General features: G+C 32.6%; 1 protein-coding gene across 1 annotated transcript; it reads left to right on the top strand.

Moving 5' to 3' along the window:
• Positions 1-2,065: 2,065 nt before the first annotated feature.
• On the top strand, positions 2,066-6,299 carry LOC107483353 (polygalacturonase At1g48100). The gene is made up of 6 exons (XM_016103974.3): positions 2,066-2,505; positions 3,193-3,360; positions 3,491-3,535; positions 3,691-3,898; positions 4,025-4,106; positions 5,645-6,299. The coding sequence occupies exons 1-6, from the start codon at positions 2,128-2,130 to the stop codon at positions 6,153-6,155; spliced, it is 1,392 nt and encodes a 463-aa protein (XP_015959460.1). The 5' UTR covers positions 2,066-2,127; the 3' UTR covers positions 6,156-6,299.
• Positions 6,300-23,702: the final 17,403 nt, after the last annotated feature.

The raw sequence follows: 23,702 nt of genomic DNA, 5'->3' as shown, positions 1-23,702 counted from the left end.
ATATATATATATGTTCAAAGGCGCCAACTCGAAGGGTGAGAGAGAGGACATCACAAAAGAGAAAGCAACGGTTTGCTTAATGTAGCAGGCAAGAGAAGAGACTCTTAATCAATAAAATATGGAAAGATAAAATTTTTATTTGACTCAAGGTTTTGTTAATAACTTCTTGTGATTCAATTTGATGAAAGGTTCATATGTTTTTTTTATGTCTTCCTATAGCGAAATATATACTTCTGTAGGCTTAGCTTCATTCATTTATTGTTTACAATTCCAATAATATTTTTTTCTTATTTTTACGATATCTCCAACCTAGATTCGCGAATTTGAGCTCTATTTAAAGATTTGTTGTTGATCAATGAATTGCTGCATATACTAGGCAGGATTTGAACTCCCAACATTTACTTAAACGAGCTGACCACTCGACCAACCTAAATTGGTTTCAATTCCAATAATAATGATGATTAGCTTTTAAGATTATTTTACCATATGTTACTTTGTGATTTACAGATTCTGTTCTAAATTATACAATAATAAATATAGGAAATTTATTTTTAATTAGTTAATATTAATTAATTTTCTATAAAATTATTATTTTAATCCTTTATTTTTTGAGAATTTAAAGTTTAATATTAAAATTTAGTATTTAAAAATTATAATTTAATTTTTAAAATTTAAGATTTGTAATTTATCATAAAAAAATAAGAAAATAGATATTATCATTTGTATTTTGATAATGCTAATTTTTTTATATATTCAGATAAAGATATATATAATGCACAAAGGTTAATTATGTGTGAAGTAAGATTATCAAAAATAATAATAATATTATTATTATATTTTCAAGAATAATTTAAAAAAATTAGTTAATATTAACTGAAAAATAATAATGACCTAATTAAAAATTATATAATTAACTCACATGCAGTAAATATTATGATGTCTTATATACTATGGAATTTGAATAGCTACCTAGCTGCATGCATGTGTCGGTTTGGCCTCTTGTCAGGTAAATCTCACATGTAAAGATAATGTCATATAACTGGACAAAAAGGGTGCTACATATAATAAAACCAAATTTGAAGTTTTTGTTTGATCAATTTCAAGTACATTTCATTATTCACATGACTACTTCTTCTATTCAACATTCTATTTTTACTTATGATCAGTTTCATCCAAATAATTATAATGTTCTTAATAAGGAGAGCACTCTATTTTGTTAATTACCGTTTCAACAAATGGTACATCAACTAATTTAAAACTAGTATGCATTCACTGCAAACAATTCATTTATGATTATTATAATATTTAAACGAAACAACAATTTTGAACTATAAAAGATAGAAGAAATATAAACTAATTCGATATTTATTTATAAAAAATTAATTCAGTTTAAGAAAACTATTTAAAAAATTCGACAAAAGTATTCTAACAAATTAACTGAATTATTGATTATTATCGAATTAATTTTTAATTTTATGATTAAAATTATTAATGATAATCTTTAATGATTGAAAGTATAGTTTACTTAGGAAAAAAAATGTTTAAATGGCAGAATTGGAAGAGAAAGGAAAGAATAAATATGTAGCACAATTTTCTAGAAAATCTGAACCTCAAATTGTTTAAAAACAACTGGTAAAGTGGTAATTGATGTATAGAAGAGTCAAGAAGAGAAAGAAGGAAAAAGCATATCATATATATGAATATGACGATGGACCACATTACACACAGCATTGAATTGAGAAGCAACAATGAAAAATAAAATAAAATAAAATTAAGATTATTAAAAGATGATAATATAATAAAGATTCAATTTGAAGAAACACCAAGAAACCAATGCAAGGAAGGGTTAATTAACAAAACAAACAAACAAACAGAACATTGACCACCAAAAATGGCCTCCAAAAACTTCCAACTGTTTTCCTCGACACATTTACACTCTCAATCAACCAGAAATTGACACGTGTCAACCTAGAATTTCTTCATGAGACATCATCTATGTTTTGAGTATAAATATAATTAAACAATAACCTTACTAGGCCAATTTGCTATGAGTCTCAAGTTAGAACAATTTTTTTATCTTTAATTTTTGTTTGTTTTCAACATTGGTCACATAAAAGTGTTGGAATTATGAGTGTGATTCATGGGGTTTTCATGTTATGGATTACTATGATTCTTCTTGTTTTGGTCCATAATTTGGAAAATGTGGAAGGAAGACATCATTCTCACAAGAAGGGTAAGAAAAATCAACATCCTTCACCACCTTATAATGCTCCTCCTACAGTGCCCTCTGATCCCGGAAATTCGCCGTCCGATTGCAACGTTTTCGACGTAAGATCGTTCGGTGCAGCCGGAGATGGTTGCTCTGATGATACAGGTGCATTCAGGGAAGCATGGAAAGCAGCATGTGAAGTGGAATCAGGGGTTGTTCTGGCTCCACAAGACTACATTTTCATGATCACCTCAACCATCTTTTCAGGTCCATGCAAACCAGGACTAGTGTTTCAAGTAAGAATTTCAATATGCTAGCTTCTTTTAAATCTCTTAAGTTCAACAAAATGTAGCTTACTAACAAATTTCATAAGTGCTTGTTAGAGTTTTAGGTATGGGTGTCAAACGTTTTCTATTGTTGTATTTTAGAAAAATAATTCTTTTTCCTTAGCAGTTAATTTTTAAGTGCCACATAAATAAGACAAAAAAAATGTCGAAGAGTGTTAGGGGTAGTAATTTTTGTGATTTGTAGCTATCAAGTAGTTATCAATGATGTTTTTAATGATGTGAGATTTCATCAAATAGTATAGGATTACTCACTTCTCTTTTGTTAGTTATATGCTGGTCAGAATTTAATAAAATTTTTTTATTATTATTAAAATTTTATAATTATATTTTTTATTCTAAATTTTATATAAAAAAATAAAATAAATTAGACTTTTTATTATTTATTCTATTTTATATTTAGTTCACCACCAACAAAATAAAAAAATACTAATTTTTATGTCTCTATATTATTTATATCTTGTATTCACAGTATCTTATCTTATTCTATTTTCAAAATACGGAGTCTTAATTATACCTTTTTATATTTATATATAATAACATTACAAAAAACTGTAGAATGGCCTTTCCAATATGGTAATGGTGCATGATTATTATTGGAGAGAGACGATTAATTAAAAATGTGAAATGTGTGTGTAGGTGGATGGAACTCTAATGGCACCAGATGGACCAGAAAACTGGCCTGAAGAAGATAAGCGCAATCAATGGCTTGTGTTCTACAAACTTGATCAAATGATTCTTAACGGGACAGGGATCTTACAAGGCAATGGTGAACAATGGTGGGATCTACCTTGCAAACCTCACAGGGTAATTAACAATAATAATATTATAATATTTCACACTCTTACCAACTTTTCATTACCACTGTTGGTTTTTTCTGAATCAATATTTAATCTTGAAACTTGAAAAAATAAATACATAAAAATGGCATTTTCAGAGTCCAGAAGGAGAGCCTGTGTCAGGACCATGTGATAGCCCAGCAGTAAGTATTCAACCAAACCATTATCCATTTAGATTATTGTTTATTGTCTTATAATTATACAAGTTTTTAATTCGGTAAATTTATCAATTTCAGTTTTAATCCCGTAAAATTTCTTTCTTTAAGTTTTTTTTTTTTTTTATCTTATTGGTTTATAGATGATAAGATTCTTCATGAGCTCAAATTTGGTGGTGGCTGGGCTGAAAATTCAGAACAGTCCTCAGTTCCATGTGAAATTTGATGGATGTGAAGGAGTGCTCATCAATGAAGTGTCCCTTTACTCACCTAAACTTAGCCCAAACACTGATGGGATCCACTTGGGAAACACAAGGGATGTTGGTATATATAACACCATCATAAGCAATGGTAATAAACTTTTTTCTATTTATTTATGGACAGGCGGAGTTTGATTTCAATGTTTTAATCTTATTATTATTTATGAATGTCACCTTAGTAGTTTTAATTAACTTAATTTATTTGTGTTTTGTAAAGGTGATGATTGCATTTCAATTGGACCCGGTTGCTCAAATGTGGAAATAGACGGTGTAACTTGTGGTCCTAGCCATGGCATAAGGTATTATATATATATAGTGCAAAGTTTTTCCTAAAAGTAATAGTAAGTTAAATTAACATAATATACAAAATCTCTGTGATGTTTGTTATTTTAATTAACAACTTTAAAGAATTTATAGTTCATGCATCCATAGAACTAAAAAAGAAGGCCGGGTTACCCAGTTTGCCACCCCTAAAGAAAAGGAAAAAAATGTGACTTCAACAATTAGAGTGTATATAGTACTTTACGGGAGGTAGGTGTCTCTATACTCCAACTCATATCCAACAAAAATATAAGTTTGTAAGTTAGGTTTGAAATTGAAATGTTCCAACATCCAACCATCTAAATGATCTTCAATATTTCTCCAGAAAAAGCTAAGTTAGGTCACAAGTTTTGATTTTTCTTCTTTGTGATTCGTATAACTATATTACTTTAGCAGTTGGAGGAACTGTGCAAGCTACCAATCATTAATATGAATAACACTTTCTATTCTTCACCTTTCTCTAACCCCAATTTATATAGGCAATTAATTCTATTATGTATTGTATCTCAGAGACACAAAGGTGTGGGACAATAGCCCTATCAGTAATATTCTAAATCGGTGCCTAAAGAATTTTCAGTCCAGCAATTTAATCTTTAACATATTTTAGGGTCAACTTCAATAGGTCTATAAGAGATTTTTTGTTTAATTTTTAGTTTATAAAATATTAATTACAACATTAATATTTAGTACCATTTTTAAAATTAATGAAACTTTTTGAAAAATTATTTAAAATATTGATAAAGTTAAAAAAAGGTCACCTCTTCTATAATATTTTTTTATCATTTTCTTTTAAAATAAATACTTGTGGCTAAAAAACTAAATACAAAATAACTTATTTATAAACTACTTTTAATATAAATCTTTATGTTTTAATTTTTTTAAAAGAGTTTAATTAAATTGTTCATCCAAACTGGATCTTTATACTAAATTAATTCTTATTTTATTTTGTTATCGACAAATTAATCTGTATATCAAATTTTGATAAAAAAAAAAAAACCAATATCTGTTGTTATTTAATAAAAGATAAAAATAATCTTTAAGAACTTTTAAAATTTTCAACTCAACTCTTTCATAAAAACAAACAATATGATGTGAGAACTAATTTAGCTAATTAAATAAAAGTTTTGAAACAATTTTGATGATTAAAATTTATTAAAGATAACTAAAGTGTCTGACTAAAAATTTTTTAAAGACTACTTTAAAATATTATCTGACTCTAATTTATATTTTATTAACACTGTTTTATATTATTAATATATCAAAATTAAACTCTCTTTACACTATCATTCAATTATATTCATGCATTTACATAATTTTTTAAGCGGTAGATATAAAAATTAGTTACTTTTATTAATAGGACAAATACACAATTAATTATCTATGTAAAACTCCTTAAAAATTAAATTCTTAAAATATGATGTTGATTTCAGTATATACATATATTTTTTAAAAAATATATATAGCTACTCATAAAAAAAACCTTAGATTATAATGATTTTACATTTGTACCCTCTAGCATTGGAAGCCTAGGTGTGCACAACTCGCAAGCATGTGTGTCAAACATAACAGTGATGAACACAAAGATAAGGGAATCAGACAATGGGATCAGGATCAAGACATGGCAAGGAGGAACAGGATCAGTGACAGGACTTAGATTTGAGAAGATAGAAATGGAGAATGTGAGAAACTGCATAATCATAGACCAATACTACTGCTTGTCAAAGGGGCAAGGATGTCTAAACCAAACCTCAGGTGTTCATGTGAATGACGTGTCATACAGGAACATAAAAGGAACCTATGATGTTAGAACCCCTCCAATACACTTTGCATGCAGTGACACAGTTGCTTGCACAAACATAACAATGTCCGATGTTGAACTCATGCCTCATGAGGGTCACTTGCTTGATGACCCTTTTTGTTGGAATGCTTATGGGGTTCAAGAAACCATGACTATTCCTCCCCTTGATTGCTTGAGACAAGGTCAACCTGACACACTCATTGAGCTCTCACAATATGAATGTAATTAATTACCATTATTGTTGTAATTTCAATGCTTATTTTTATATATTATCATCTTGCATTTTTGATATTCGTCGTCCCTATTTGGGTGTTATTACTCCCATAGTGTGTGATGAGATTATATAGAATTTAAGGATCTACATTGGTGTAATTGCTTTGATTGATTGGACATTAATATAAATAATATTTAAAGAGCAATGTTATATGGTCGGTATTTTTTTTTTCAGTATTTGATCAACAATAAATTGTATTTATAGTTATAGATATTTTATATACAAAAAATATAAATTTTTTTTTTATATTTACCAAAATTTTGTATACATAAATTTGTATCAACGTTTTTTAGAATTTATACATATCAATACGGTCCGGGTATTTTTGCAGGTAGAGTAGGGTACAGATTTAGGGTGTACCCTACTCTACTTTATCCGCACCTCATATATAATACATATTTTTTTTTAAAATTAGTTATATAGTGAAGAAAGTGGGAGTTTAACCCACAATCTCCCTTATATAATGACTTACAATAAGTGAACAACTACTAAATTAGTTAGTTAATTTAGTAATTTATGGCATTAGTTTTTTATTTTTTATTTTTTGTTATTAATATGTATAAAATTTGAAATAATTGAATTTTATATTTACTTTGAAAAAAATTGATATATCTGCGGGTAGGGTAGGATAGGGTAGGTAGGGTTTAGAATTTTAGGGTGCGGGTAGGATTAGGATTGAGAGATTTTCAACCCGCGAATAAGGTAGGGTAGAGTTTTAATAAAATTTTTAACTCGCGGGTAGGGTTTGCCAAACCCTACCCTACCCTACCTATTGCCAGCTCTACACGCGTTAAGCATGCATAGAGGGTAACTGTCCTCCACCTCCTACACTTCTATAAATCTAGCTCGTCCTTCTCGTGGTATTCGAAGAGAAAAATTTATTATTGCAGTCAGAAGTAAAATTTAGAATAAGAGAGAAGTGAAAAAATAAAATTTATGTATGTATTAACAATAATAACAATGTGATTATTAGTGAATAAAGTATAATTTGAGTAAAAATTGTGCAAACTAGAAGAACATATTATTAGCACATCAAATCATTCTTAATAAGTAAGTTATTATTTTATTAAAATTATTTATATCAATGCACTTGTTAAATTGTGGCTCAATTTTTTTAGATATTACAAAAGATTTGGTATAATGCCTTAATATTGAAAGTGAGGGTGTTTTGTAAAATTTTGGCTGTAGTGTAATTCACAGTGGACGAATTGTTAGGGGTGGATTTCAGCTTAAACATTCATGACGATAATACACAAAGGGCAGATTCTATTTTTTTAATATTTATACAGCAATACGCAGAAAGCATATTGTGTTATTTAATATTAAAGTGACAATACACAGTTTGCGTATTGTTAATACACAAACTGCATATTGTCAATACACAGATTGCAAATTGCAAAGACACAGACTACGTATTGTGAATTCACAGATTGCGTATTGTCGTTTCCTGAGTAAAAAATTATAATTGAAGTATTATAAAAGAAAAAACGGTATTAGGTTGATTGAGTGTGAGATTGTTTTATTTTTTTGAGAATGTAAGAATATAGAAATGGAGAGAGGTATTAGTTTGAAAATATATTATAACGGTCAAATCTTTCCCCAAACATCTGAGGGTGTCAGTTTTATTTGTGAGAATCCACGTGATATTGTTATTCCTTTTGCAATAACATATGAGGAATTTAAGAGTATACTTTGTCAATGTAGTGATAATCAAGTATTAAAGAGAGTCATAATTATTCTTTATAGACAGCCTGTTTTAGTGTTTGGTGGTTTCGTTCAGTTTCAAATAATACATGTGGTTGACGAAGCAACTATGCAATGGATGTTTTCGATCTACCAACAAATACGGGCACAAGTGCCTGTTATCGAGTTGTATGTTGAGTTTGAAGAATTAGTTGAGGTTGATTTTCCGGAGGCTAACATTGACTGGACAGTTTATAACACTGAAAGCGAAGAGAAATTTGAGGGCACTTACCATATTGTTGGTCCAACTGAAGAAGTGGATGAAGGTGATATAATAGTTGAGTCTAACGTTGCAGATGTGGCAAATGCACTAGCGAGCCAACATCTATTTAGAGAGCCTTCTTTCATGCACGCTTTGGATGTAAACGCCATGGATGCACCAGAATTTCCTGAGTATGTCAATTCAAGTAAGTAGTCTTTTATTATTATTATTATTATTGAATCTTAAAGCAATAGTTAGAATTATTTCTTGTTGTTGTTGCTGTAGATCTTGTTGTTGTTACGAAAGGTGAATTTGTTGTTGGTATGGAATTCAGTTCTAGAAAGATTGTTATTGCAATAATTAAAGATTATACCATTCGCAGGGGAGTGGATTACCGAGTGTGTGAATCTGAGCCAACTACTTTTTATGCTAAGTGTGTACAATACGGAACAAGTTGCGATTGGCTTATTAGGGCTAGTCTTATTGGGAGAAAGTTTTGTTGGGTTATAAGGCGATACAATGGTAGTCACACATGCACCGGAACTAGAATTTCTCAAGATCATGCCAAGCTAAATTCAAACATGATTACAGAGGTTATAAAGCCATTGGTTGAAGCTGACCCAACTTTAAATGTGAAATCTATGATTGCTGAAGTGCAATCAAAATTCAATTATACGATAAGTTACTGCAAAGCATGGCTCGCCAAGCAAAAGGTAATTGCAAACCTTTTTGGCAGTTGGGAAGCTTCTTATGAAGCTTTGCCGTCGTGGTTTGAAGCAATGATACAAAAAGATTAATCAGCAGTAGTTGAGATTAAAACTGCACCAGCATATCAAGGAGATGAGGTAGTCCAGGATGTTAGGATACTGACGCGGGTATATTGGAGCTTTTATCTTTGCATCAGAGTATTTAAGAGTTGCAAACCAATTGTACAGGTAGATGGCACACATCTGTACGAAAAATATAAAGGAGTTCTATTAGTTGTAGTTTCTCAGGATGACAATGGCAATATTGTGCCTCTTGCATTTGCCGTTGTTGAGGGTAAGACTTTTGATGCATGGCACTTCTTTCTTACTCATTTGCGCAAACATGTGGTGACTCGAGATGGTGTTTGGCTTATCTCTGATCGACACGACTCTACTACCCCAGCAATAGCTCGTAGCAATGGATCATGGGAGCCTCCAAGAGCTATCCGATTGTTTTGTGTTAGGCACATAGCATCCAACTTCTTGAAAATTTTCAAGGCACCGTATTTACAGAAGCTGATAGTCAACATGGGTACGTAAATTATTGTGAAATAACGGCGTATTTGTTTTTACAAGGCATATAGCATCCATCTTATTGATTTTGTTTTCTTGGTTATTTGCAAGCTATTGTAGGACTGTGCGTGAATTTAATGTGCAGTATGCAAGATTGCGTGAACGTGGTGAGACTTACACGCGATGGCTCAATCGAATCCCACGACAGTGATTTGCTTTGGCATTTGATAATGGATATCGTTGGAGTCATATGACCACAAACCTAGTAGAGTGCATCAATGGAGTTTTGAAGGGAGCGCGAAATCTTCCTATCACGTCATTTTTTGTGAAGGCAACCTTTTACAGACTAAATGAGTTGTTCACCAGGAAGAGGGCTGAGGCTGAGGTTCGAAAGAATGCAGGATATGTATTTTTTGAATATGCTAGCAACAAACTTCAATCAAATCAGTAAGCAGCGGGAAACATCCAAGTTAACCTATTTGACAGGCAGAATAAGATCTTTGAGGTACATGAAATGCCTAGTGGTATCGAGTATGCGGTGAATCTCCGTCAATGGAATTATGATTGTGGTGAGTTTCAGGCAGATCGATTCCCTTGTCCCATATCTTTGCATGTTGTGCGAACCAACGGCTTGATTGGCAACAATACGTTCATGAGGTATATAGGATGGATGAGATAAAAAAGGTGTATAGAGCACATTTTTAAGCCATTAGAAAATCCAGTAACGTGGCCGGTGTATCAGGGACTAAGACATATACCTAATCCGCACTTAAAGCGGGTCTCCAAAGGGCGTCCCAAAATAACCCGCTTCTTGAATGAAATGAATATGCGTGATATGCGTGGTCCTAGGCGTTGCAGGCTTTGTGGAGGCGAGGGCCACAGTCGAAGTAGATGCCCTCATCGTGCAGGGTCTAGTGCTGTCGAATTTGCACCTATGTCTTAGTGCATTTTGTTTTTCCTTTATTAGGATTTGGATTTAAATACTACTTCATGAATTGTATTAAATACTACTTTATGAATTACTTGTGTACTAGACTCTGATATGAATTTATAAAAATTTATAACAAATACAATAGCAGTCTTAAATTAATAAATAAATAACAATTACTTGCTAAATGTCTTTTTCACAAATTTAGTACATTTTTTAACTGCCTTTTTTGTTATGGAAGGGGTATATCTACTTGTACTTCTATGTGTTGGGTCAATCCTCAAATTATACCCTTTACCATGAACATCTGGAGTATCCGCCCTATCCGCACCTTCCATACCACCTATATGACATCAAAAACCACAATAATAAATATATCACAATAACAAATACACTAATATATCACAATAATATACTAATATACCGCAATAATGAATACAATAGTATATTATTAGCTACATCATCATCACCATCGCCATCCTCGCCATCATTATCATCCTTCGCCATTGGCGCTTACACTTGAGAAAAATCAATAGCATTACTAAAACCAATCCTTCTGGCGACACTCTGGATCGAGTCAATAGACCTTGTAGTTCCAGAGCGTGGAGAGGGGCTACAACGTCGTAGTCGCGAATCCACAGATGACCGACCCGGAACAATTTGAGGCATTTGTTGACTACACTGCGGAGCCTGCTCGTTAATTTCAGGAGGTTGCGGTTGGGATTGTTGCACTTGCAGTTGAGGGTCCAACAACTCATTTACCCATTGCGACGTGTCTGTTTTAGGTACCGACCGATACAACTGATGATTTGAAGATTGTTCAGCTGTGTCCCTCTGCTGTGACATAGCGGGTCGATAATATGCTTGATAGGACGACATCTGTAATGAATGTGAGTCATGGAATAACTGACTAAAGAATGAGACTCCAGGCTCAGTGTATGGTTGTGTGTACAGGTACTGGTATGGGTGCATGATAGGTTGTGGCTGTAGCTGTGGTTGTGAAACATAACCAGTTAAACACAGGTGAGCCCCATATTCATCATTATACCATTGCATATACGCTTTAGATGCTTGATAGTGCACTACGGGATCACCAACCAAAATGGAGGTCAAACGGTTTGTCCATCTTATAATATATGTATAATGCTCATCTCTTCAATCATTATTCTTTGGTCCAGTCAGGACCATGTTGTGAGCTTTTGCAAGCATCATAGATTCACTAGAAACTTTCTGTTGTAAACCAAATTGTCATTTGACCTTATCTTATGCATGCCATTCAATGCACTCAAATGATATCAGTGGCATGGTTGCACTCCATGTTAAGCAATGTTGCAATTTTTCATTAGGATTTAAAGTTCCAAAGTAAATTTAAAGTCAGAATTTTATTTTCAAATTTAAATAACTTAAATTAAAAATTATACTTAATATATTTAAAACTAATCACTAATTAACATCATCATTATTCATCTAAATATATAATAAAAGTATAATATCTAATTATGTATTTTTTTACCACTAATAAATAAATACTATTCAATTTAAATAATAACTATAAATATTATTATTACATTATTTCTATTTCAAATTAAAAAATAGACACAATTAATCTACTAACTACATTAGTATTATCAAAATAACTTGTTAATTTTTGGAGAAAAAAAAGGCTTGGCAAATGAAGATGGAAGTCTCATGCAGGAAGAACTATGAAAGTATGGAACTAAGGAAGCATTGAAGAGTAGAAGGAAAGAAAACCGAAAATGTGAAACTGTGGCAGTGGCTGAAGGTATATGTAAATTGGAGAAAGAGAGAGTAATTATTCACCTTATTCAAGGGCTTGCAGGTATTTGACGCGTGTCGACCATGCAAACAATATGCATTTTGCGTATTGTGTTTTCCGAAGAACACGTCCCAGAATCTCATGAAACACCATTTTTTCTAATATCTTGGTAAATCTCACTTTCTTTCTCAATAATAAAATAAAAAATCCTTAAATTATTAGTGTTATTTTTTTGTAATATATTAATATTATTGTAATTTTGAATATTCAGACAAATTAACTAGTTATATTAATATTATCATTAAGTTTATTAGAAAGAGTATCTGAATGTTAATATTAAAAAGGTAAAATAATACATAATTAAAAAAATTTGTAATATGCAAATAGTATTTTTTAATTTTTTTGTTCATAATTATTATATATTAACATTATTATGTGTCTAATAATACGAAAATTACTTATTGTAAATTATTACTAAAGATGAAAACTATTATATGTATTAATGTGTATTTTTTATATTCATGTTAGTAAAATATATTTATGTTGATGTATTTATTTTAAATATATATTTTCTAAATATATTGTAAATAAATTATGCAGCATACATAAATATATTAGTAATAAATATAGTATTATAATAATATATATCATTAGTATTAAAATATATATGATAATAATATATATATTATATATATACCTGTTCTGTTATTAAAAAAAATAGAGTAATTATCAAAATCAATCTTCAACAGACAAATTAATTTTTAGTCTATTTTCTAATAAAGTAATTACTTAAATCAGTCCTAAAAAATTATACGCAGATATTTTAATTCCAAAAAAAATTAATACACAGATCAATCCCTAGCTAACATTTTTACGTTATTTTATATAACAGCCTCTCGTCTATTTTTTAACATAACTCACTAACAGAAAATACGAATTTGACACATCTTTTTGTTAACAAAGTTTTTGCATATATTATAAATAAAAAATAATATGTTCCACATGGATGTAGTCCCTAAACTTAAAAGTTACCCATATTCATCCCTGAACTTAAAGTAGTTCCTAAATTTAAAAGTTATCCATATTCATCTCTAAAGTTGCATTCCGGGACTCAAACTTGTCTTTCCGGTAATTTCTGTCCACCTGGCGCTACCGGAAAGCTGAGTTAGCTGATGTGGCAGAGTAAACTATTCGGAATCAATTTGGTCCCTCAAATCAAGTTAAAACCCTAATCCCCAATTTTGAAGTCCACAACGCTCTGTTTTCTCTTCTCTTTGGTTCTCTATTCTTGTCTTCTCCATCTTTGAAGCCCGACTGTTATGGCAAGCGCGAGCAATGCAACTGGGAGCTCAAACAACTCACGATCATTTGGAAGCATCATGAGGAGAATAGATAGAAACAGAAAATCACGTTTGCCATGGCTGCGGGTCAAGACCAGTGCTGCGGTTGTCAGGGACGGATTCTAATCCAGGGAGACCGTTCTTGGGTTGCCCAAACTACAATGTAAGTATTATTGTTGTTGATTACTGTATTTATGGATATAAAATTTGCTGATTGAATTTTTTTGACTGTGCAGACTGTGGATAAGAAATGGTGTGAATTGTTTTTGTGGGTTGATAAAGTTTTGGAAGAAGATGTCATAGCATGTGATGATAGAACAAGGCATTTAGTGACAATGAAAAATGGAAGATGAAGATTGCTTGGAAATTTGGTAGATTAGAGGCTGAAATTAGGGTTCTAAAAATGGGGAAGAATTTGATATTTGTGTTCATGCTGCTGATTGTAGTTGGTGTTCTTGTATTAAAGTTTGATAGACAACAGAGTCAACTGTATCTAGCCAAAAATAAATGACATGCATGTTATATGCATATGTTATTCATGTACTTGTTCATGTCATTTTGTTTGAAAGAAATGCAAATTAAAGTGTTTGATTATATGCATACTTCTGTTCTTGCACTTCTGTTCAATGAAATGGAAATAGACAGGGTCTGAATTACTCTTAATTTTGTAACACAGGACAAAATATAACCAAAAAGCTGACAAAACTCAATTAAAAAAAAGTCATAATTCATATTGGTAATGTTTCATCTAAAAAAGGCATTATAGAGCCAAAACACCAAGTATATCAAAGTTGTTAACATTTTGACCTCATGAGTTTCAGATACTAAAATCCCCAACACTAAGACAACGTTTAAGAAAGCATATATGGTAAAAGACTTCAGCAAAATAGATACACAAAGACACCATGTGTCCCCTGTCCCTAAACATAATCATCCTAATCTTCATTTTTTGTGCTGAGTGCCTTGAATCCAGGGGTGGACACGAACTTCATGAAGTTTGCAAGCCTTGTAGCATTTCCCTATGTTGCACCTTGCATAGGGTTAGGTGGGAAATTCCTTGCTGGTTGCTGACTGCTTCTTGGTGGATTGCTACTTCTTGAAGTTGTTTTTTATCATGCTTGGAGAACTTTCTTTTTAGAGGGACCACATCATGAACTTCGACAACCATGTTGGTTGGCCAGCCATGAACTTTGAACTTCTCATAGTCTGGGTCACCAGACTACATCAGGACCCAACTTTTTGATTCTTTTATTTTTATAAAAAGCTGTCAGACACTTGTTTTCGAGCACTAAAATAGTCCCTACACTTTATAAGTGACATCAAACTAGTCCATAAACTTATGTGAGTGATATCAGACTAGTCCCTAAACAGCACTGTTACATACAAACAGGACATTATGCAGCATGTATAACCACCATCAGCCCAGGAATAATTCAGCATATATAAACAGCAACCTATTGAAGGTATTGAAAACAGTATATCTGTGAAACAAGGACTCCATTAGTTATTTCAAGAAAGCAGGTATTGAAGGCGATTGATAAACAAAAATAAAAGAGAAAGTATACCTGAGTGGATTGAGCTACAGCAATTACTTGAGAACTGTACCTCACCGAATAGATAATTGATCTAAATTTTAGTACGTAGACACAAGCATGGGATTTCATAGAATAAAACTGAACAGTATGCTGAGAAAGTGTTACATCAAGAAAGGAATAAACATTATTGATGTCACATCAAGAAATCAAATCCAGCTGTGCTGAGAAAGTGTTACATCAAGAACATTCTTTTGATGTAATTAAGGATAGCAGTTCTCTAGACACTCACTTGAATCTTGATGAATCAAACCATTAAAATTTACATTCCCTTTCCAACAACTAATTCACTAGTCCAAACTAAATTCATCAAACAGCTTGACTATTCCAATAACTAAGTTAACTTGATTGGCAATTGCAAAACTTACTTTATAATTAAAGTTAACACAAAAATATCTGAATGTAATTTTATTGTACCATATGTATGGAAGACATCAACGACATATTACATTCAGTTTAACTAAACCAACCCAATATAAAGAAAAGGAGTTAGGTAAATCAGTCAAATTCAAAATCTATTATCATGACACATTAAGTTCGTTTGAGAAGATTAATATGGATATCCCGAACGAGGTACAAAAAATTGTTGAGCTACAAGAAATTTCAAATCTCAAAAGATCTTTAGTTCTAGTGTGATCGTGCATGGTCAAAGTTCAACGAAAATAGGCAAGCTGTACAACCACAAAGGATGCCTTAAAATTAAGATAATTGTGTCCTTAAAATTAAGATAACTGTCTATTCAAATTGCAAAAACTCATTGCACTACTATCTTAAATAATTCCTGCATCAACATGTTCAAAATTCTATCCTACATAAAATATCATTACAGAATAAACACAACGAATAAACAAGGCACATACTCACCCACAACTTTATAAAATAGCAACAACAAAACTTCATCAGTAAGTGCACTAGTGAGCCTAATTTTCACAGAATAAAATCTTCACCCTGGACAGGCCTAAAATGGAGAGTTGCAGTTGCACAGAACATACTACAAACTCTCTTTAAAAATATGCGCCATAACTCCTTATTCAAGCACAAAGCAGTACTAAAAAGCTAAATTACTAATTAAAAGGAATTGAAATGCTAACAGAGTAAAGCAACTACATTCAAATATGCAATTGGGTTTCTAAGTTCTAACCAAATATCCATCCTTTTATATCCATAAATACAGCAATGAACAACAATAATACTTACATTATAGTTTGGGCAACCCAAGAATGGTCTCCCTGGATTAGAATCCGTCCCTAACCACCGCAGCACTGGTCTCGACCCGCAGCTATGGCAAACACAATTCTCTGTTTCTATTCATTCTCTTCATGATGCTTCCAAATGATTGTGGGTTGTTTGAGCTCCCAGCTGCATAGCTCGTGCTTGCCATAACAGTCGGGTTTCAAAGATGGGGAACACAAGAACAGAGAACCAAAGAGAAGAGAAGATAGAGCGTTGTGGGCTTCAAAATTGGGGATTAGAGTTTTAACTTGATTTGAGGGACCAAATTGATTTCGAACAGTTTACTCTGCCACATCAGCTAGCCGTTGTAATGCCCACGTGTCACGAAGCCTGCCAACTCAGCTTTCCGGTAGCGCCATGTGGGCAAAAATTGTCGGAAGGACAAGTTTGAGTCCCGGAGTGCAACTTCAGGGATGAATATGGGTAACTTTTAAGTTCAGGGACTATTATAGAATTCGAGTGCAACTTCAGGGACTACATTGAGGCTTATCTCCAGATCAATCCTAGCTAACATTTTTACGTTATTTTATATAACATCCTCTCGTCTATTTTTCAATGTAACTCACTAACAGAAAATACGAATTTGACACATCTTTTTGTTAACAAAGTTTTTGCACACATTATAAATAAAAAATAATATGTTCCACATGAATGTGTATATTCCATGCAGATTCAAGTGCACTGTCTAAATCACTAGAATATAGACCCTAAAAAAGATAAGTAAACAAAAATGAAAATGTCCATACAGTCCCAAAAATAAAAAAGTATTCACAAGGTAAGATGGAAGAATAATAATAATAATAATAATAATAATAACAACAATAATTTTATTTTTTTATTTTTCATGTGGTGTAATTCATACTAATGAATGTCACTGAATGTGCATTTGGTGATGATAATTATATGAACATATCTACTTATAATCTTACATAGTGCATACACATGTATATAATCAATGTTTGGATTACTTTTTAATGAAAAAGATATATCTAGTTTGGAGTTAGAGAATACTCAACATAACAAAATGAAACGTACACAGAACAAGACATAAAACTAAACAAACCACAATAATATGCTTTTAATTTAAAAGAATATGAGACTTAGTAGTTAGTACATCTCTTTTTGTTAGATTTGAAATTGTGTATGTAGTGAATATGGTTCAATAATATATTTTTTTAAAATACCAAATTAAAAATCAAATAGGTTTAACTTAACCTTAAAAGTTAATTTGATTATAATATCTACTAATATTCTTTTTCTAATAAATATTTGAAGAATTTAGTGAATCATTGCGAAAAATAAATGAGGACTGTTATGTCTGACGGAAAAAAAATATTGGGCATTGATCTGTGTATTAATTTTTTTGGAACTAAAATGTCGCTTTTAAAATTCTTGAGAACTAATTTGGGTAATTAGTCCGCTAGAAAATAAATTGAGGACTGATTTGTCTGTCGGAAAAAAATTTTGGAGATATTTTTGTGTATTAATTTTTTTTAGAAACTAAAATGTCCGCTTTTAAAATCTTTAAAAACTGGTTTGGATAATTACTCTAAAAAATATATGTTATTTAGATTTTATTTATTAATTGTTATACTGATTTGAATTACGAATATGTATTTATATTAAAGTATTTTATATAGCACTATAATAATATATAATCAATATTGAAATATATATTAATATACATACTATATATGTTATGTTATTAATTTATATTCTAATTTTAATTATGAGTATATTTTTTGTTATTTTCGTTAAATGTTAGTGTATTTTTTTTAATCTTTATTTATATTTAGGTGAAGATAGTTTTAAGATCGAGAAAATTGGCTCTTCCAGTACGGTATAGTCAGTTGGTGGCAGAAACATTATAAAAAATTGGTTTCTATCATGTTTCTCAAACAGGAAGAGTAAATAGTAAATTACCCTTAATGACAGTATTAATAGACAGATGGCGACTGGAGACACAAACATTTCATCTTTCGGTGGGTGAATATACAATTACTCTAGAGGATGTGGCACACATCTATGGTCTCTTGATTGATGGTCGTGCTGTAAGTACAAGAACTGATAGTAGTTTTGCCCACCTGGTCGATGAATGCATGGCCAACTTTGGGCGAAAACAATCATTTATATAGTACGATCAAGCTGTCATGGATCACACAAATCTGTGATGCAGAGGCATTGGACACTCCAGAGTCTGTGCAATGTTATGTCCATTGTCACATATTCTGCTTGATTAGGACCACTTTGTTTCCTGACAAGTCGATATTGATGGTGAAATGTAAGTACTTGCCCCTGTTGAGGAATTTTACATAAATCAGTTCTTACAGTTGGGGATAGGCGTGTTTGGCATATTTGTACAAGTCCTTGTGTCGGGCCTCGCATTATGATACGAAGGAGATGGATGGTCTACTAGTGCTGTTGCATGTCTGGGCATGAGAGTGAATGCCTTGGCTAGCTCCGATTCTCGCACCCGTTTATGCACCTGGAGTATTTCTGTTGGTACAAAGGTAAAATTATTTTTTACTTGAAAAATAGTATTATTACATGGTGAATTGTATACTACTATATTAAGTCATTGTTGTCATGTTTGTAATTAGAAATGTTAATATTTTTAGGTAGAATAATAGGAGAGAATGCCAGATCCATAGAGAAATAAAAGTAGCACAAGTTAGGCAGCTGCTGGACGATATGCAACCTGAAGAGATAATAACTAAAAACCGTGAAATATAATTAAAAAAAATAGTATATTTGCTATTATTAAATTCTATTTGACTGATGGAATATTTTAATGCAGCTCTTGTGGCGACCGTATGTACATATCTAGCATGAGGTGCTGCAAGATGTATATGTTCATCATGAGAAATTGAGTATTATGGGTACATTGATCAACTTTGAGATCATAGAATGACATCCAAATGATAGAGTTTATCGGCAATTTAGTTATCCACAGCCTAAACCTGGCCAACTAAAGAATTTGGAGGAGGCAAAATGTCATGTTGCGTGATGAACAAAACACCAACTAGAGACTATATCATAGTAATTGCATCGCAACGCGTGAGAGGTGCACCGACGCCATTATACCATTGATGACTTTCAGGTAAGGTTCTGAAAATCGAACTGGTCATCAAACCGTTCTAACTACTAGTTTACTGGTTCATTAGTTTAACCGATTCGACCATGGTTCAATCGAGAAAAATGTTTTATAATAAAATAATAAATAAAATATGAATAAACAAACTAAAACATAATTATAGTCTAATATAAACTTAAAAATATCATTCAAATTAAAAATACTACATAAACGAGAATGTTATGATCTTATTCAAATATAAACTCAAAAGTCAAATAACAAAAACAACCAACCAAATATAAAATGCCAACATCCAAGTTTGGCATCAATCATCAAAATCTGCTATAACTTGCTGCAGATTTACTTCATTGATATCATCACCTTTATTTCCACTACTTGGACCAGAAAAATTAAGTGGTGCAGCATAAAATGTACTACTACCACCACCACCACCACCACCACCACCACCACCACCACTTTGATCTAAATCAGCATCAATATCATCTAACAAAATATATAATACATTATCAATAAATTAAAGATTAAATTTATTGTAATAAATGATCAGAAAATAAACTATAATAATCACGAAACAAGTCTTCAATATTACTAAGAAGATCTGACTCTTTTTCAACGACCTCTTCCGTCACCCAAAAGTCAACCAAATCAATACCTTCATCATAGATTGGATCATATTGCACCTTTTGCTTTCTTTTTTGTCTTTCCGTCCTAATAAATTAAATACAATATATGATAAGTCTAGTATAACATATCAACTACACAAAATCTAATGATATGAAATGAAAGTATGAAATATATATTACCTGGATTTAAGACGCAAATTATATGTAACATATACAATATCATTTAGCCTATCATGCTCCAATCTATTCCTTCTTTTTGTATGAATTTGATCAAAAAGACTCTAATTTCTTTCACACCCCAAAGAATTAGATGCTTGGCTAAGAATGCGAACTATAATGTTTTGTAAACATGGAGCAGAACCACCAAACAACCTCTACCATTCATCTACAAGTTACAATCCTATAACCCAACTATTAGTTATCAAATTAAGAAAATGAAAACATAAAATAAGTTACTATCAAATAGATATTCTTACTAGGTTGACGTTTTTTTACAGCTCAAAAAGCTCCAGACCCATCAAAGCTTTCCTTTCGATCTCTATATAATTGTATTTCTTTCGTTGCCCTAATGCCAACAACACCGTCTAACATATCTTGAAAACATGGTGATGTAACCGCATTGAAAGGAATCCTACAATCCAAAAGCCATCTAGCCACTCGTTTATTAACTTCATGAAGATCCTCTTTGTTTTGAAACACACTTTTCAGACTTGGTTGACCTCCCAGAGTTGATCTTGGTGCAAACAAAGGAGGAATAATGGTTTTTACTTTCTTTTCTAGATCGCCTCTGTTAGGATTTGGTTGAATTAGTCCCACATTGCTTAGGATAGCAAATGGAGTGGGTGGCCTAGGCTATAAATATGAGGCTAAGTTCTCCATTTGTTTTTTGCACCAGTCAGAAACACTTTAAGCTTGTATCTAATTTTTCTTTTCCTCTGTACTCTTTGATTAGAGAGTGTTGTGAGGTGTAGTTAGATATTTGCTTTGAGAGAGTGTGGGTGTACTGGGGTGCCGATGTTAGAGAGAAAGAAGTCTATGTGTTGTAACAATTTTCACATAGTGATATTCTCTGGTTGTCATTTGACAACGGCCGTGGTTTTTTTCCAATAATTAGAGTTTCCACGTTAAATTCTTGTGTTATGATTGTGTCTATTTTATTTCTCTATGAAAGGTATTTTCTCAATGGGGAATGGTGTCTTATTCCCAAAAAGTGGTATCAGAGCTTCGGTTTGGTGGAATTTATTCTTAGTATGCTCTGTGGTTGTAGCCTAGTCTGACCTTCCACATCATAAAATAATTTCGTCATGTAGCTTGAGGTTGATCTTTGGTTGCTGTTGTTGTTGCTGGAAGGCAGTGTGACTCTGTGAGAGTGCAGTTTGGAAAGGTTCTGGCTAAGGAAAGACTTGGTATTTAAGTGTGTCCATTGTGACCCACCTCTCTTTCCTGGGGACCTTTCCTAGTGCACAGTCTACAGTTGAGTTATACTATTCTAGTATACGGTTACAACAATGTCAGGATATTCAAGTGCTGTGAAGCTTGAAATAGAGAAATTTGATGGAAGAATCAATTTTGGCTTGTGGCAAATACAAGTCAAGGATGTGTTGATACAATCAGGTTTGCACAAGGCGTTGAAGGAGAAGATCTCTGGTTGCTCACTTTATGAGAGAAGATGATGTTCTCTAGAAGACAAGAAGTATCCTCATGGTATTACCGCACTGCCATGGATAAGGATAAGTTGTGGCAATCGGGTCCACAATTGCACACGGACATTGATTGGCGTTGAGATGCAAGGTGTGTGGCGGAGTTAGGTCGATGGCTGAAGAACTTCCAGGAAAAGCCAATTTGGAAGTTGCACCATGAATTTTCAGCAAGGTTTTGATCTGTACCAAGGCGAAATGCTTGGAGTGGTCTAATTCCAAGTAACTATACTTTCATGGTGGAGTATGATAGCTCTCTGAACTATGATTGTCGGTATAGACAATGGCAGCAAAGAATTGTCGGTGTTGACAATGGAAGCTGAAGATGTGTGACTATTTCAATCAAGGTGGAGATTGTTAGGATTTGGTTGAATTAGTCCCACATTGCTTAGGATAGCAAAGGGAGTGGGTGGCCTAGGCTATAAATATGAGGCTAAGTTCTCCATTTGTTTTTTGCACCAGTCAGAAATACTTTAAGCTTGTATCTGATTTTTCTTTTCCTTTGTACTCTTTGATTAGAGAGTGTTGTGAGGTGTAGTTAGATATTTGCTTTGAGAGAGTGTAGGTGTATTGGGGTGCCGGTGTTAGAGAGAAAGAAGTCTATGTGTTGTAACAATTTTCACATAGTGATATTCTCTGGTTGTCATTTGACAACGGCCGTGGTTTTTTCTCCAATAATTGGAGTTTCCACGTTAAATTCTTGTGTTGTGATTATGTCTATTTTATTTCTCTGTGAAATGTATTTTCTCAAGGGGGAATGGTGTCTTATTCCCAACAGCCTCCAATCACCTGCTTAGTTGGTAACTGACTCGGAGTTTATTGTTCTTCTTGCGCTATTGCTTAGTCAATTGCATCCTCAATCTCATCAATACCCTCTTCATTAAAGCTTAATTTCCTTTTACAAGTTTTACTTTTCTGAATCTCTTTCAATAAACCTTCTATTTGTTTTTCTACGTCATAAGGGACCTTAGAACACTTCTTAATATCTCCACCTATCTTTGTCAAATGTTTCTTCATTCTATTAATTCCCCTTCTCCCAAAAGTACCCAGACAAAATAAGCATTGGTAATGCGGTTTTTCATTTATATTTTGTAAAGCAACTTATCTCCAAGCAAGATCAGTTTTCTCCGGAACATTAGAAGTTTGTGATTGACTATCGTTAGATCCAGGAGGAAGAGAAGGTTCATTCAAAGCCAAATTATTTTTGGCATTATTATTCCTAGGTAGTTCTTGGTTGATACTCTCATCCATACCTAAAAACTACCAGCAATCCAATAATAATACAATCTAATTACAATATCATAGCAACCCACTCCAACCCAATAATCTCAAAAAATAACATCCAAAATTATTCAACATTTATTCCATTATTTAATTATTAATCAATTATATAACACTTAATCAATGCTTCAACAGCAAGGTTTAGCACCCAACAACTAATCAATGCTTCAACAATTAATCATGCATCAAGCCTTCAACAACAAGGTTTAGAACCAACAATTAATCAATGCTTCAAAAATTATTATTACAAAGAACAAATGTATACCTAGGGTTAGAAGCTGGAAGCCTAAAAAAATACAGAGCTGGCGAGGACAGTGGCTGGCAAGAGGCAAGACAGTGGCTGACGGGGTGGAAGGGTGGCACAGAGCTGGCGCTAGCTGGAAAACACTGTGTGATGAAAAGTGGCACTGACGGTGGTTTTGATTTTCGAAGATCAAATCGAGTACTGACTTCGCGACAGAAAGTTGCTACGCGAACAGAACTGGCTGACGTTACCTCCACGGATCGAAAGTTGCGACGATAGCGGTGGCTGAACAGAAGTTACGATGGAAGCTCACGGTCCAGCCCTTCAGGTGAGTGCTACTTCGTGTTCTGCTTTTGCTTGTTAGTGGAGAGTGGAGAGTGGATAGGATAGGTGTGTTTGGGTTTACTTTCAGCATTCCAAGAATGCACCGTTTTTGACACATTTCAAAAATCAGCCGGGTCACGGTTCGGTTCGACCAACCAGTTCTCA

This window comes from Arachis duranensis, chromosome 4, assembly GCF_000817695.3.
Source record: "Arachis duranensis cultivar V14167 chromosome 4, aradu.V14167.gnm2.J7QH, whole genome shotgun sequence".
Lineage (NCBI taxonomy): Eukaryota > Viridiplantae > Streptophyta > Magnoliopsida > Fabales > Fabaceae > Arachis > Arachis duranensis.
The sequence above is the reverse complement of the archived record's forward strand: the minus strand, read 5'-3'. Positions and strand labels throughout refer to the sequence as shown.

Excerpts from the sequence above, each read along its gene's own strand:
- LOC107483353 (XM_016103974.3), top strand. The coding sequence starts at position 2,128 with ATGAGTGTGATTCATGGGGTTTTCATGTTATGGATTACTATGATTCTT. Across the intron at positions 3,899-4,024 it reads TAACACCATCATAAGCAATG|GTGATGATTGCATTTCAATT; the intron begins GTAATAAACTTT and ends TGTTTTGTAAAG. Across the intron at positions 4,107-5,644 it reads GGTCCTAGCCATGGCATAAG|CATTGGAAGCCTAGGTGTGC; the intron begins GTATTATATATA and ends TGTACCCTCTAG.